The sequence below is a fragment of the Schistocerca americana genome, chromosome 4, assembly GCF_021461395.2.
Source record: "Schistocerca americana isolate TAMUIC-IGC-003095 chromosome 4, iqSchAmer2.1, whole genome shotgun sequence".
NCBI lineage: Eukaryota > Metazoa > Arthropoda > Insecta > Orthoptera > Acrididae > Schistocerca > Schistocerca americana.
In genome coordinates, this window is record NC_060122.1 from 742,535,179 (window position 1) to 742,551,195 (window position 16,017).

General features: G+C 39.7%; 1 protein-coding gene across 1 annotated transcript in view; it reads right to left on the reverse strand.

Moving 5' to 3' along the window:
• Positions 1 to 16,017, reverse strand: part of LOC124612319 (nucleolar protein 58) — a 73,596-nt gene that overhangs the window by 14,042 nt on the left and 43,537 nt on the right. Inside the window, exons 7-10 of the mRNA XM_047140450.1 lie at positions 15,464 to 15,660; positions 14,065 to 14,192; positions 10,676 to 10,804; positions 9,968 to 10,051 (exon numbers count right to left, since the gene is read on the reverse strand). Of these exons, the coding sequence (XP_046996406.1) occupies positions 9,968 to 10,051; positions 10,676 to 10,804; positions 14,065 to 14,192; positions 15,464 to 15,660 (538 nt within the window). The remainder of the gene's footprint in view (positions 1 to 9,967; positions 10,052 to 10,675; positions 10,805 to 14,064; positions 14,193 to 15,463; positions 15,661 to 16,017) is intronic.

Below are 16,017 nucleotides of genomic sequence, written 5' to 3' on the forward strand. Positions count from 1 at the left end.
GCCACATTGAGGCTTCCTGGGTGGTTGGGTTTATGGTCTTTATAAAGCATCTAGAAGGTAGGAGTGTGGGGAGTGATAAAGGTGAGGAGAGAAATAGATCCAGGCTCTTGCATGGGCCTAAGAATTTGAGGAGGGATTGTAAAGCCTGATGGAGTTGGTATTGTTTGCACAACCTTTTTCCTTACTTTAGACAGGCAGCACTTTCTTCATGACAAACTGGTATTCGAAACTAAATTTGAAGTATTCTTTACTGAAAGTAAAGTCACTTGCCTCTGAAGAAAGATTCTTTTCTAGACTGGTAGATGCCTGGCTGGCAGTACACTAAAACTTTGTAATGTGACAGAGACCATAGACAATGCACAAAGGTATTTTTTAAGGTTAGGTTAAGCTCTTGAGACCCTGAGAAGAAATCCTGCATTATACAAAGCAATTATTACAACAGACCAAACATCAAATGCAAAGAGTGAGAAACTTAGGTGTTACCTGCCAGAGCATTTGCAATAAAGTATGAGAGTTCAGATGTCTCGTAGAAAGCAGTCAGCCTCACATCGTTCTTAGAAACTTTAAGCAGAGACTAGGAAAATTTTCGATAACATGAGGAATTAATATTCGAAAGGTAGGTTGGATTCCCTGGGAGAATGGTGGTTTATAGTGACAAGCAGAAACATTAACAAGTCCAAAATGAATTTAAATGCAAACTAATATGGACTTAAAGTAACAGTGGTTGATGGACTCAGAGTAATAATCAGATGTAGATTCAAAAGTATTGGTCATAGAGTCATTCAAAGATAGCCTACACTCAACAGCACGAAAATACCCCTAGCATATAGTGGTAGAAGCAGTAGGTAGTGGCTTCAACCTTCCCAGTGTGGACTGTGAAAACTATACATGTGGATCAGCAGCAGGGACAAACAGTCTTGCCAAGTAAGTCACCAGTGAGAGACGTCTTGGTGGCCATGAAGCTTTTACAATAACAACAGTCACCAAAGGCAGAAAGGTCATCAAGAAAGCTGGAAGAGTGTCTTTGTTCAAGATGACAGTCATGTGCAACTCATTTGAAGAACCAACTAAGAACAAACCAAGATCTAGATAAATGAATACCAAGTAAGATGATAAAAATGCAAAGACCCACATTTGAAGAATGCTGTGAAAACAGAGACACACTGTTTATAGAAGAGACTGCAAGGAAACTGATAGGGAAAGCTTAGTAGTAACTTGAGCATTTGTGAGCAAAATGATGCATGAACCTTACAATGATTTTCACAGTTATATGATAACAGATGCTCAGGATATAAACAGGGCTGCACATTTAAAACACATGTTCCTGCCACAAGAGTGGAGCTTAAGTTCAGTTCCCCATAGGTAGGTATGTGGGAGGGTGCAATGACACTGGACATGGGGTAGAATTCTCTAGTACCAAGATATGTCATGTTCACATGCATGGAACAAAAGAGGGGTCACTGTCAGAGCGCCTGCTAAAATAAAATATGTCTATGCAAAAATCTTGGATATTTAGTGCTATATGATCAGGAGTATACAAGATTACTTTGACATAATTTCTATTTGGTATGATGAATGGCAGCTTGCTCTAAATTTCAAAAAAAGGAAGTTAATGTGGACGAATAGGAAAATGGATCTTATAATGTGTACTGCTCGATAAGTATTTAGGGGAATACCAAGAAGCAAATAAGATAATCAGATGAAGTCAGTATTAGGGATGGTGAATTGGAGACTTACAATTTCCTGGAAGAGTTCTGGAAAAGCACCTGTAAAGGAAATTGCATACAAGACATGAGTGTGACCAATTCAAGTGCATTGTTCCAACATTAGGAGTCCTTATGAAGTAGGCATGACAGAAGAGACTGAATGGATTCAAAGACATGCTGCTGAATCTTCAAGGGTGGATAATCAATATAAAAATGTTACAGAGATGTTCAAGGAACTTAAATGGGAATCATTAGAAGAAAGACAACATAGTTCTCAAAAAACACTTTTGGGAAAATTTTGAGATCCTGTATTTTAGGAAGTTGTGTAATCATTCTGTTGCCATCACTGTGTATCTCATACAGAGATCACAAGAGGAAGGTAAGGGAGACAACAATAGATACAGGGAAACAGTCATTTTTCTCCCATCACTCAATAATGAAATTGATTAGGAAGGAAAATCCAAACTGATACTATAAATGCAAAGGTAACTGTCTGTTACGTTTTCATGACTAAACCACACAGAATCGATTTTGATGAAATTTGGTATGGAGATAGGTTGAAACATGAAGGAGAACAAAGGCTACTTTAGAAAATAAAAGAAAGTCGAAACCTAAAGGGGTGTGGTAAGGAATGGAACATCTCTTTTTACATCTATGAACATAAACTTCGTTAAAAATTACTAAATTTGCAGTATAATGTACAGCTACTTCAATAGCGTGATGCATAGATGCGCACTCCTTCCCACAACTCTCGACGCGCACCAGCGATGTGCATCCTGCCATGTATGTTGTGGCAGTTGCGGGCACATTACTAGCTATGCTTACCCCAGCAGGCAGACACATGAGGACAACTGACATTATTGTGCATTCAGTAGCTCAGAAGGAGATATATATGTATTTAAAACAAAGATGATGAGACTTACCAAACAAAAGCGCTGGCAGGTCGATAGACACACAAAATGTCTATCGACCTGCCAGCGCTTTTGTTTGGCACATCTCATCATCTTTGTTTTTAGATATATTTTTCCCACGGAGGGAAAGACGAAAGGATGTGGGTTTTAAGGGAGAGGGTAAGGAGTCATTCCAATCCCGGGAGCGGAAAGACTTACCTTGAGGGAAAAAAGGACGGGTATACACTCGCACACACACACACACACACACACACACACACACACACACACACACATATCCATCCGCACATATACAGACACAAGCAGACATATTTAAAGACAAAGAGTTTGGGCAGAGATGTCAGTCGAGGCGGAAGTGCAGAGGCAAAGATGTTGTTGAATGACAGGTGAGGTATGAGTGGCGGCAACTTGAAATTAGCAGCGATTGAGGCCTGGTGGGTAACGGGAAGAGAGGTATATTGAAGAGCAAGTTCCCATCTCCGGAGTTCGGATAGGTTGGTGTTGGTGGGAAGTATCCAGATAACCCGGACGGTGTAACACTGCGCCAAGATGTGCTGGCCATGCACCAAGGCATGTTTAGCCACAGGGTGATCCTCATTACCAACAAACACTGTCTGCCTGTGTCCATTCATGCGAATGGACAGTTTGTTGCTGGTCATTCCCACATAGAATGCATCACAGTGTAGGCAGGTCAGTTGGTAAATCACGTGGGTGCTTTCACACGTGGTTCTGCCTTTGATCGTGTACACCTTCCGGGTTACAGGTTTTACACCGGGGGCGGTTACAAGGATAGGAGCCAGAGGGTAGGGAAGGTGGTTTGGGGATTTCATAGGGATGAACTAACAGGTTACGAAGGTTAGGTGGACGGCGGAAAGACACTCTTGGTGGAGTGGGGAGGTTTTCATGAAGGATGGATCTCATTTCAGGGCAGGATTTGAGGAAGTCGTATCCCTGCTGGAGAGCCACATTCAGAGTCTGATCCAGTCCTGGAAAGTATCCTGTCACAAGTGGGGCACTTTTGGGATTCTTCTGTGGGGGATTCTGGGTTTGAGGGGATGAGGAAGTGGCTCTGGTTATTTGCTTCTGTACCAGGTCGGGAGGGTAGTTGCGGGATGTGAAAGCTGTCGTCAGGTTGTTGGTGTAATGGTTCAGGGATTCCGGACTGGAGCAGATTCGTTTGCCACGAAGACCTGGCTATAGGGAAGGGACCGTTTGATGTGGAATGGGTGGCAGCTGTCATAATGGAGGTACTGTTGCTTGTTGGTGGGTTTGATGTGGACGGACGTGTGAAGCTGGTCATTGGACAGGTGGAGGTCAACGTCAAGGAAAGTGGCGTGGGATTTGGAGTAGGACCAGGTGAATCTGATGGAACCAAAGGAGTTGAGGTTGGAGAGGAAATTCTGGAGTTCTTCTTCACTGTGAGTCCAGATCATGAAGATGTCATCAATAAATCTGTACCAAACTTTGGGTTGGCAGGCCTGGGTAACCAAGAAGGCTTCCTCTAAGCGACCCATGAATAGGTTGGCGTACGAGGGGGCCATCCTGGTACCCATGGCTGTTCCCTTTAATTGTGGGTATGTCTGGCCTTCAAAAGTGAAGAAGTTGTGGGTCAGGCTAAGGTAATGAGGAAAGAGGTTTTAGGTAGGGTGGCAGGTGACCGGCGTGAAAGGAAATGCTCCATTGCAGCGAGGCCCTGGACGTGCGGGATATTTGTGTATAAGGAAGTGGCATCAATTGTTACAAGGATGGTTTCCGGGGGTGACAGATTGGGTAAGGATTCCAGGCGTTCGAGAAAGTGGTTGGTGTCTTTGATGAAGGATGGGAGACTGCATGTAATGGGTTGAAGGTGTTGATCTACGTAGGCAGAGATACGTTCTGTGGGGGCTTGGTAACCAGCTACAATGGGCGGCCGGGATGATTTGGTTTGTGAATTTTAGGAAGAAGGTAGAAGGTAGGAGTGCGGGGTGTTGGTGGGGTCAGGAGGTTGATGGAATCAGGTGAAAGGTTTTGCAGGGGGCCTAAGGTTCTGAGGATTCCTTGAAGCTCCGCCTGGACATCAGGAATGGGATTACCTTGGCAAACTCTGTATGTGGTGTTGTCTGAAAGCTGACGCAGTCCCTCAGCCACATACTCCCGACGATCAAGTACCACGCTCGTGGAACCCTTGTCCGCCAGAAGAATGACGATGGATCGGTCAGCCTTCAGATCACGGATAGCCTTCAGCAGTGGTGATGTTGGGAGTAGGATTAAGGTTTTTTAGGAAGGATTGAGATGCAAGGCTGGAAGTCAGAAATTCCTGGAAGGTTTGGAGAGGGTGATTTTGAGGAAGAGGAGGTGGGTCCCGCTGCGACAGAGGACGGAACTGTTCCAGGCAGAGTTCAATTTGGCTGGTGTCTTGGGGAGTTGGATCATTAGGAGTGGGATTAGGAACATTTTTCTTCATGGCAAAGTGATATTTCCAGCAGAGAGTATGAGTGTAGGACAGTAAGTCTTTGACGAGGGCTGTTTGGTTGAATCTGGGAGTGGGGCTGAAGGTGAGGCCTTTGGAAAGGACAGAGGATTCGGATTGGGAGAGAATCCCCCACAGAAGAACCCCAAAAGTGCCCCACTTGCGACAGGATACTTTCCAGGACTGGATCAGACTCTGAATGTGGCTCTCCAGCAGGGATACGACTTCCTCAAATCCTGCCCTGAAATGAGATCCATCCTTCATGAAATCCTCCCCACTCCGCCGTCCACCTAACCTTCGTAACCTGTTAGTTCATCCCTATGAAATCCCCAAACCACCTTCCCTACCCTCTGGCTCCTATCCTTGTAACCGCCCCCGGTGTAAAACCTGTCCCATGCACCCTCCCACCACCATCTACTCCAGTCCTGTAACCCAGAAGGTGTACCCGATCAAAGGCAGAGCCACGTGTGAAAGCACCCACGTGATCTACCAACTGACCTGCCTACACTGTGATGCATTCTATGTGGGAATGACCAGCAACAAACTGTCCATTTGCATGAATGGACACAGGCAGACAGTGTTTGTTGGTAATGAGGATCACCCTGTGGCTAAACATGCCTTGGTGCATGGCCAGCACATCTTGGCGCAGTGTTACACCGTCCGGGTTATCTGGATACTTCCCACTAACACCAACCTATCCGAACTCCGGAGATGGGAACTTGCTCTTCAATATATCCTCTCTTCCCGTTATCCACCAGGCCTCAATCTCCCCGAATTTCAAGTTGCCGCCACTCATACCTCACCTGTCATTCAACAACATCTTTGCCTCTGCACTTCTGCCTCGACTGACATCTCTGCCCAAACTCTTTGTCTTTAAATATGTCTGCTTGTGTCTGTATATGTGTGGATGGATGTGTGTGTGTGTGTGCGAGTGTATACCCGTCCCTTTTTCCCCCTAAGGTAAGTCTTTCCGCTCCCGGGATTGGAATGACTCCTTACCCTCTCCCTTAAAACCCACATCCTTTCGTCTTTCCCTCTCCTTCCCTGTTTCCTGATGAGGCAACCGTTGGTTGCGAAAGCTAGAATTTTGTGTGTATGTTTGTGTGTCTTTCGACCTGCCAGCGCTTTCGTTCGGTAAGTCACCTCATCTTTGTTTTTTATATATATACTTACTTACTTACTTATCGCGAATGGACCCAGAAGGATCACGCAAAGCTTTCTGACGTCGTTTCTTCCATACTTCTTTCATTCGTTCTCCATGTTTTCTTTTTCTTTCTTCTGTCCATTTTGTTCCTGGTCTCTTTAGTGCTTCCTTCTCCGACAATACAATCCACTTTTCCACCTTATTTCTAAAAGTTTTTCTATCTTTGACATCTTTAAGTTCAATATTTGCTTTTTGTAAATCTAATTTTACTTGGCTAATCCATGGTGTTGTTGATTTGACTTTTTCTATGTAAGTGAGAATTCTGTTGGTGAGTCGTGTGGGGGGAAGTCTAGTGACATGTCCATAAAATTTTAATCTTCGCCTTCTTATGTCTGCTGCCAGGTTTGATATAGTTTCTGTGGTTCTTCTTGATTGTATCCGGTATCCTTCTTCTGTTAATTTTGGACCTAAAATCTTTCTCATAATTTTGCGTTCTTCTTTTAGTATTTTTTCTAAATCACATTTTGTGTGGAGTGTGAGCGTTTCACTAGCATATAGTGCTGCTGGCTTAATTACTGCGCAGTAGTGTCTGATTTTTGTGTTCGAGGAGATGCATTTTTTATTGTATATTTCATGTGTCATACCATATGCTCTCTTCATTTTCTGTTGTCTGATCTTCTGTGCAACTTTCTCTCCTCCGGTTGGCTCCAAAATTTCACCTAGGTATTTAAAATGTTTTACTCTATTTATTTTTCCATATTTTGTGTTCAAACTGTGTATATGGAATTTCGTACAGAAAAATTCTGTCTTTTGAAACGAAATTTGTAAACCTACTTTATCCGCGCATTCCTTAAGGATCTCTATTTGTTTGGTGGCGATTTCTTCATCATCTGCAAGTATGGCCAAGTCGTCCGCGAATGCTAAACAAGATATCTCCACGTTGTCTTTGGTTCTACCAAGATGGATTGGTTTCCAGTAGGATTGATTTTTTAATTCATTTTCCCATTCCTTAATGACTTTATCCAGGACTATATTAAACAGAAGTGGAGATAGCCCGTCACCTTGACGTACTCCAGTTTTTATGAGAAAAGGTTCAGAGATTTCTCCCCTGAATTTAACTTTAGATACAGTGTCTGTCAGTGATTCTTTGATAAGCCTTAGTGTTTTGGAGTCAAGTCCAAGTTCCTCTAAAATGTTAAACAAAGATTGCCGGTCAATTGAGTCATAGGCTTTCTTAAAATCTACAAATGTACAAATTATGGGGGCATTTCTAATTGCTTTGTGTTTTAATATTGTCTTTAAATTAAATATTTGTTCTATGCATGAGCGACCGGGGCGGAAGCCTGCTTGATAATCACCAATTTGGCGTTCCAGCTGCTCTTGTGTTCTTTTCAGCAGGCATGTTGAGAGAATTTTGTAGGTGACTTGTAAAAGTGAGATTCCCCTGTAGTTATTGACATTTGTTCTGTCTCCTTTTTTATGTAGCGGGTGAATAAGGGCACATTTCCAATCCTCTGGTAATTTTTCTGTTTCCCATATTTTTGTTATTATTTTTGTGAGCTCTTGCAACGTCTTTGGTCCTAGGTTTTTTAATAGCTCTGCAACAATGCCATCTTCGCCAGATGTTCTATTATTTTTTAAGTTTTTAATGTGACATTTGATTTCTTCCTGTGTTGGTGGTAATGAATCCGGTTGAGCGTTGGCACTGATTTCTTTGGGAAACCTTAAACTAGGTTCTGGGCAATTTAGTAGGTTAGAAAAATATTGAGCCAATACTTGACAGTTTTCCTGGTTTGTTAGGGCTAATTTACCATCAGGTTTTCTGAAACATAAATTTTGAGGGATATATCCTCGTATTTTATCTGCGAAAGTTCTGTAGAAGTTTCTTGTATTATAGTTTTGGAAATTTTCTTCTATGGCATCCAGTTGTGCCTTTGTGTACTTCCTTTTTGCTTGCCTAATGGATTTTGAAACCTGTTTTCTAACCTCGTTAAATAAATGTAGACTTTCTTGTGATTTTTTACTGTTATATTCTTGAAATGCCTTTTTTCTCCTTTCCAATGCATTTTCACAGTCTGAATCCCACCAAGGGTGTTTGAATATCTTTTTCAGGGGAATAGTTTCCTTAGCTATTCGCGTGATTTTAGAATGAAATTCTTCCCATGTGTTTGCCTTTTCCTTCTCCCATTCTTCTTTTACTTTAGATTCTTTAATCTTCTTGGTGTCATATTTCTGTATTTCTGTTTTCTTCTGATGACTTCTTCGTGCTGTAAACTTGATTTTAATTCTAGTTAGGTAATGGTCTGAATCAATGTTTGCTCCTCTGCGTACTTGGACGTCGTAAATTTCTTTTTGTACTGGGTATGAAATCGCCACATGATCTATTTGAAACTCGCCAATTTGTTGTATAGGAGATCTCCATGTCTTTTGTTTTCTTGGACATTTTCTTAGAGATGTTGACATTATCTTCAGGTTATTCTGCTTACATAGTTCGACGAGCCTTGTACCATTTTTATTGGTAAATTTATGTGCAGGATATTTGCCTACGGTTTTTTGGTGGATTTTCTCTCTACCAATTTGGGCATTAAAATCGCCGAGTAGAACTTTTGTATCATCTTTTGGAATCTTGGCCATTATATTCTCCAAATTTTCCCAGAACTTTTCTGTTTCTATGGGGTTTTTCTTGTTGTCTCCGTTTGTGGGAGCATGAACATTAACCATTGTGTATGTTTTGTTGGCACATTGTAAGCTCATCGTCATTATCCTATTATTTACGGGAGTAACTTCCTTGATGGAGCTGAGCACGCTCTTGTGTATGATAAACGCCATCCCGAGATGGGGGGCTCCTCTTCCGATTCGTTTATCCGTCTTGCTCTTAAAGATGCGATAGTTGCCATAATCTGATGTTTCTTCATCTGTAAAACGTGTCTCCTGTAAAGCTAGTATTACTATCTTTTGCTTTTCAAGTTCTGTTGTAAGGTTTAGAAGTTTTCCTGGTTGGATTAATGTATTTATGTTAAAGGTTCCAATGTATGTAGGTGTTTTAAGTGGAAGTTTGCCAGAGAGCTCCGACTTTCTCTGGTGTAATCGTGTAAGTCCAGGTTCCCCAGAATCCGAATTCCTGGTTGCCATCTGTTGATGGGTGGATTGGTTACCACCTGGGGTAATGTTGTTATTACTTACACGAGTCATACTTGCTTGTAATCAAGTTGGTCCAGTGTTTCCACTGGGTGTTTAGAACCAGGGATTGTTAGTTCCTGGCGCATTATGACCAGCCGCACATTGTGTGAACAGACGCTGACCAGGATGCCGATATATATATATATATATATATATATATATATATGAAGGTTGATTTGGGGGAGGGGACCAAACAGCGAGGTCATTGGTCCCATTGGATTAGGGAAAGAAGTAAGTCGGTCGTGGCCTTTCAAAGGAACCATCCCAGCATTTTCCTGAAGCAATTTAAGAAAATCATGGGAAACCTAAATCAGGGTGGTTGGATGCGTGTTTGAACCATTGTCCTCTCGAATGTGAGTCCAGTATGTTAACCACTATGCCACATCGCTCAGTAATGAATGAATGAACGAAATTACATATGCAAAAATTATAATTTATGCAATTTTGACAAGTATTTCTTTGACCAAATGTTTTCACTTTGATTTTTACTGTATTCCTGAACCAGCCAATAAAAGACCAATATGATTCAGCAGTTTAGAAGATTAGATGTAACAAACATACAACTAAACCAACTTACTTGGAAGTTCCAGGTCCTCTTCAGCACCTTCCACTTCTTGTTTAATTTTCTTCTTCTTCTTTTTCTTTTCCACTGAGCCACCACCTATAAAAAGATCACAATACTATAAAAAATGTGAATGTGTAGAAAGGAAAGAATAGTCAGTAATAAAACAACTGCTGGAATCTTTACCCTGACAATCTGATTGTTTTTAACCTTGGAAACACTGGTACCTCTTCAACCTCGAGATACTGGGCAATATGAGTTCTAGTGGGAAAGGAAGAGAGAGGAAGAGAGAGGAAGTATTCAATTTCTTCTTTAAAATGCCATACACACTACATCTTACATCTTTCCCCATGAGGGACCTTTGAAATTTACCTTTCTTACACTTCTTTTACAAAAGTCTACTTTTTTTAAACACTTTTTTTCTGCCTGCATGAATACAGCATTTGGCTGTGTTCAACTGCCAAACCACAGATCAAAAAAGGCCCTGGTTTCAATTCTTGGTTGCTCTCAGAATTTTTTCTTGTCACTCCTTTCACCTATGGCAGTGACTTCTTAATGTGAAAAATGACAAGTTGCCTTGTAACTGGCTCAACAAGTCAGTTAGGCGGGCAAGGGCATATCATCTCCAATAGGACTATTCTTTTTAAACAACTGGTGTTCAAACCACCCTTCAAGTTAAACTCAGCTTTACTTTGCTTGTGAATAAAAATCTTTGTTACTTACCCATTTCTACCGGTAATTCAGTATCCTCTGGTTCAGTCTTCACTTTCTTCTTTGGAGGTAAGGGAGTCCCAACTGCAACATTTTCTTCAAGCTCTTCTTGTTCATGCTTAACCTTCACCTTCTTCTCACCTTGGGAACACAAATTTTTTGTTTATATCAGCTCCAAATGAAGATAACAAATGTCTCCTATTAGCTAGCAAAAAGTTAGTGATGTTTGGATGGAGTAAACACCAGTCACAAACTATGATAGTGAGATTTAAATGCGAGTCCAGTATGTTAACCACTGTGACACATCGCTCAGTAATGAATGAACAAACGAAAATACATATGCAAAAATTATAATTTATGCAATTTTGACAAGTATTTCTTTGACCAAATGTTTTCACTTTGATTTTTACTGTATTCCTGAACCAGCCAATAAAAGACCAATTATTATTACATTTTGATGAATTTGCATGTTCAATGATTATCCTTTCATTTGTCCATGACAAAACTTATACAAAGCTAAACAAAAAACAAGACTACCAGATAGCATGCCAAATTTAGGTACGAGATCCAAAGGCCAATTGTTATGGGAAAACAAATGAGGTTAACTGCAATACCAACTTCCACCTGACACTTTCAAAGTATTACAGTTACCAGCTGCTATACCACCAATTGGAGAGCTAGTCAGTCAGTAGCATTAACAGACACTGAGTAAGATTTGTCTTTTTGATGAAAACTGTTCCCAGTGGTCTCCCTCCGTCTCTGATAATGGAGAAATTCTCCGTTTGTAGAGCCACACGAAAACAATTGCACCCATGGCCAAAAGTCTGTTTTATTCATCTGATTACACTAACTGAGCCTTGGCACAGTAGTACTATGATAAGGGGTTCAGGTTACCATGCTTCCATTTCTGGAAAATAAACTAAGAATATGTTTCAGACCAGGTGGAATCATTAAAACACTCATAAAGAAATTTTATTTATCCTTCTCAGGCCTACATCCCATAGCTCCTGAGAATTCCAAGAATTAGTGATTTAAATGCCTTGTAAATATACTCAGGGAGGAAAACCCCTTTTAACTGGGGCAGCATGAAGAGGTGTAAGGCCTGCATTCACATCAATTACCTTCCTTGCATGTGGGCTTAAAACTGTAGTTCTTTCTATATTTTTTTTTAACTTCAGAAAGACAATGAAAAGTCACAAAATTAATATTTTGTTATTTTAAATGAAATAAATTATTTCTCTGCTTTCCTTGCTTCCATGATGAATACCATCTGGCACCCTGCAATAGCTTATGATGACCAGACGAAAATCTTATTCTTCTAGGAGGAAGAGAGAGACTAACAATACATGTGTAACACTTTTGGTTGCTTTTTCACCTTCAGAATCCATGAAAAAGGAGAATATATTTTAAATACATATAAAGTCTTCACCAGAGACCAAACATGAGTGGCCCACATCCATAGGCATGTAAGCCGATTACATTTTTCCATTTTGAAAATAAAATCTGTTTTCTTTAAAATAATAGATACATAAATTTGGTTTTGCAACGATTCTCATTCTCCTTATGTAAATTTTAACCACATACCCCACCCCCAGCTTATCAAGGTAGGGCGACTTCCATGCCTTAATGATACAGATAGCTGTAGAGTACCAAACGTGTGACCACTATTGCTGAGGGGTACACGTGGAGAGGCCAGACAAACCCGCAGTTCCTGAACAGGCATAGTTGTAGGAGCAACAATATGGGTGACTGACAGATCTGGCCTTGCTGTGCTGGTACTGGAAACAGCTGAAAGCAAGGGGGAAACTGCACTTATCATTTCTTTCCCGAAGCCATGTAGCTCTACTGTATGGTTAAGTGAGGATGTCATCCTCATGTGTAAAATATTCTTAAGTAAATAGTCCCCCATTCAGAATTCCGGGCAGGGACTACTCAGGTGGATGTTGTCTTTAGGAAAACTGTATCTGGCATTCTACAGGTCAGAGTGAGAAATGTTAGATCCCTTACTCAGGCAGGTAGATTAGAGAATTTAAAAAATAATTTAAACAGGGAATTCCGATATAGTAGAAACTAATGAAGTGAAGTGTGTTAACAGGAAGATCAGGACTCCATGTCAGGCCAGTAAAGAGTTATCAACAAAAAATCAAATGAGGTAATGCTGGAGTAGGCCCAATAATGAATAAGAAAATAGACATGCAACCAACACCTCTTGCAGTAGCATAAGTTTATAGCAGTATCTCCTGCATGCTGGGGATGGAACCAGTCTGCAACTTTTACATGATTACAATAACGGTTACAGGAGCAGTCTTAAGTTACATAGCGTTCCATTTCTTTACTGATGACTAGTTTCAGATTGCTTTTCCATTATCTAATCATCCATATACATAAGTCTTACATTACAAACAGACGGGCATGCGAGTTACAGCCCACAAAACATATACACCTGGAAATATGTAATGTCATGGCATCTATATACATATTGTGTATTGCCACGCTTATATGTTTTGTGGGCAGTAGTTTACTTGCACATCTGGTTGATATGCAAGGCTTATGTACTTGGGTGATCTGGTAATGGGTCATCTGTCTGAAACAAATCATCAATAAATAAATAAAACTTCTTAAGCAACTTAATTAAGATGGTTCATCTAACAGTTATTGTAAAAACAGATCTTAATTAGCTCTGCAGATGAAGAAGATTGCAAGAATGTAAGATGAGATAAAGGAAATTATTCAGATAGTTAAAGGAGAGGAAAGGGTGGCTGGAATTGGATAGTGGGTACAGGAACAGAAGGAAAAATACTAGGAGCACATGGACTGGGGAAAAGGAATAATAGAGAAAGCCACCAGACAGAATCATGCCTGAACTGCTATCATTTGTAAATCTGAGTATAGTTTTGTGGAATCAGTAAACATATCATCAGATGGAGTTTACAGAGTGCTTAACGTAAATTACAGGCCAGTCCACTACCTATAGCAAATGTAGATTGAATCAGGTGTAAGTGTATTCCCCCCCCCCCCCCCAAAACGACATCAATAACACATGGATACCAAAGTGAGAATGACAAAAAATTTTCTGGACTTGAACTACTGCAACATTAGTATAAAGTGAAAAGGCACTCTGAAACAGACCATTACACAATAGGATCCTGTGTTTAATGTATGCAGTGGCTACTTCATAAAAAAATAATAAATGGGCAATTTTCAATAACAAATTATTCTAAATTACAATATTTTCAGTTAGATTAAAAGAACAGTCAGAATAATTACAGCATGAAAAGAAGAATGTAAGCAATGTCAGAATGAAGAAAGCACATAATAAAAGAAGTACTCCATCAGCACTTTGGAAGAAATTACAGAAAAAGTAGATATTCTATGATAACGTATTACGGAATAAGACTAACTTGGAAATTCCTGGCTTGATATTTCCTCAATGAGAACTTTCTTGGGTGTATCAGCAGCATCCTCTCTTTTCCTCTTGATACCAGTCGGAAGAGTTGAATCTGCAGCGGCTGGGTATTGTCTTACTTCACTGTAAACAAAAAAAATCTCACTTTGTATTACATAATGAAAGCGATAAGGCACTACTCAATAACATTAATATATTGTGTGTAAAAAAGATAGTTGAGATTCTATACAGACATGAACAGGAACTTCACATGAAAATGTATTTTTTAACAAACAAACTGGAAATCCAGTCACTTGAAGTAGCAGAAAATGAATTTAGAATGGACTCATCATAGGATTCATTCATTACCCCTCCCCCCCTCCATTTTCTTAATTGCTACAGCATAAATTCACATTAAGGCTTCCTGAGAACGCTTCTACAGAATATCCTTTATCCGGCTTTACAATTCTGTTTTTCTATTACACAGTCTAGTAGTATTTACAAAGCCATATGAAAAAATGAATTAACATTCTCTGCATCAAATAAATAAATAAGTAAATAAAATAAAGCTTTCATTGCAACAATGTTGTTCCTTCACAATCTCAACTAGACTTAACAGAAGAATTAATTTCACAAATTTAGTTTTAAAATGATGTAGTTAACAGATACTTTAATCATCACCCATGTTTTTTTTTTTACATTCAAAAGAAAAATGGATCTATTCATTAGTTATAAAGGCAACATTCACTTCCTTAATTCAAGTTACTGAAAAATGGGAAAGTGCAAAAAAATTGGTACTGACTATAAATATCAAGGTCTTATGAAACATTTGCAATGAAACAAGTAGCATATGCATCTGATGATCTTACAAGAGATTTCCCACAACAATGTACAGCACAAAATGATTAAACCTACAAAGAGTAAAATTTATACTATAGACTGGCTTGATAATTCAAAATTTTGTAAGCCAACGAATCATAAATTTACTACAGTTAATTCCACAGATAAAATTAATTTCATTACACCTTTTTCTTCTCAATTTCATCGTATAACTGGAAACACAGAAATGAAATAATTCAGAAAGTATTGCTGTAGGATTACATGGTTCCCCCCCCCCCCCCTACTATAACTTCAAGCAATACACACTTATTTTGGAAATTTATTTCAGCTATTCGAAAGTATGTCTCCTTACCATTGAGAACTTTCCTATTACGTGTATAATAAATGCCTGCCTTGCCATGAAACTGGGTGCAATTTGATAAGCAATTGTTTTTGCTGTAAAGAAAAGAGACAGACACCGATTTCCTACATCCATGGAATCACTATAATTTTATATATTCTATTCTATTCTATAAAATAAAATGTCCAGGTAGTCTGTGAACATGCTGTTCATTCCTCATCTATGGGACACTCACCTTTTGCTGTGGTATTTCTCAAATCTAGCCTTTGCTTTTCCTGTGCCACTAATACGGCGTAAGTTTCCTTCTTCTAGTAGCCGTAATTTTGCTTCAAGTTTTGCCTTATGCTCAACACCCATGTCCATACTGGAATCCTCTCCCAAGGCATCTACACGAGTTGCCAACGCAGCTTTGGCAGCAAGCATTCTTGACATCTGTTAGATTATATGTCACTTAATACAGACAAAAAGATTTTACACATAGGAATAACATAGTGTCTGCACATAAACTAACACAATATTTACAAGATACTCTTGTACTAAAACATAAATTCACAAGTTATGAAATTACTTGAGGCATTAGTGATTCCTGAAAGAGTGTCAGCATATCTGAGCACAAGTCCCTAATTTCTTCCTTTAAAGCTGAGAGATAATTTTTCCACCCAGTATTTAAAATTCCATCACCAGGAAAGTCTTCAGAGATGGATTATCCAGCTCTGACATATGTAATTTGCCTTTATTTATTTATTTTTTGCTAGAAACAGTCACGCACCAGTAGTGATGTTAAGTGAG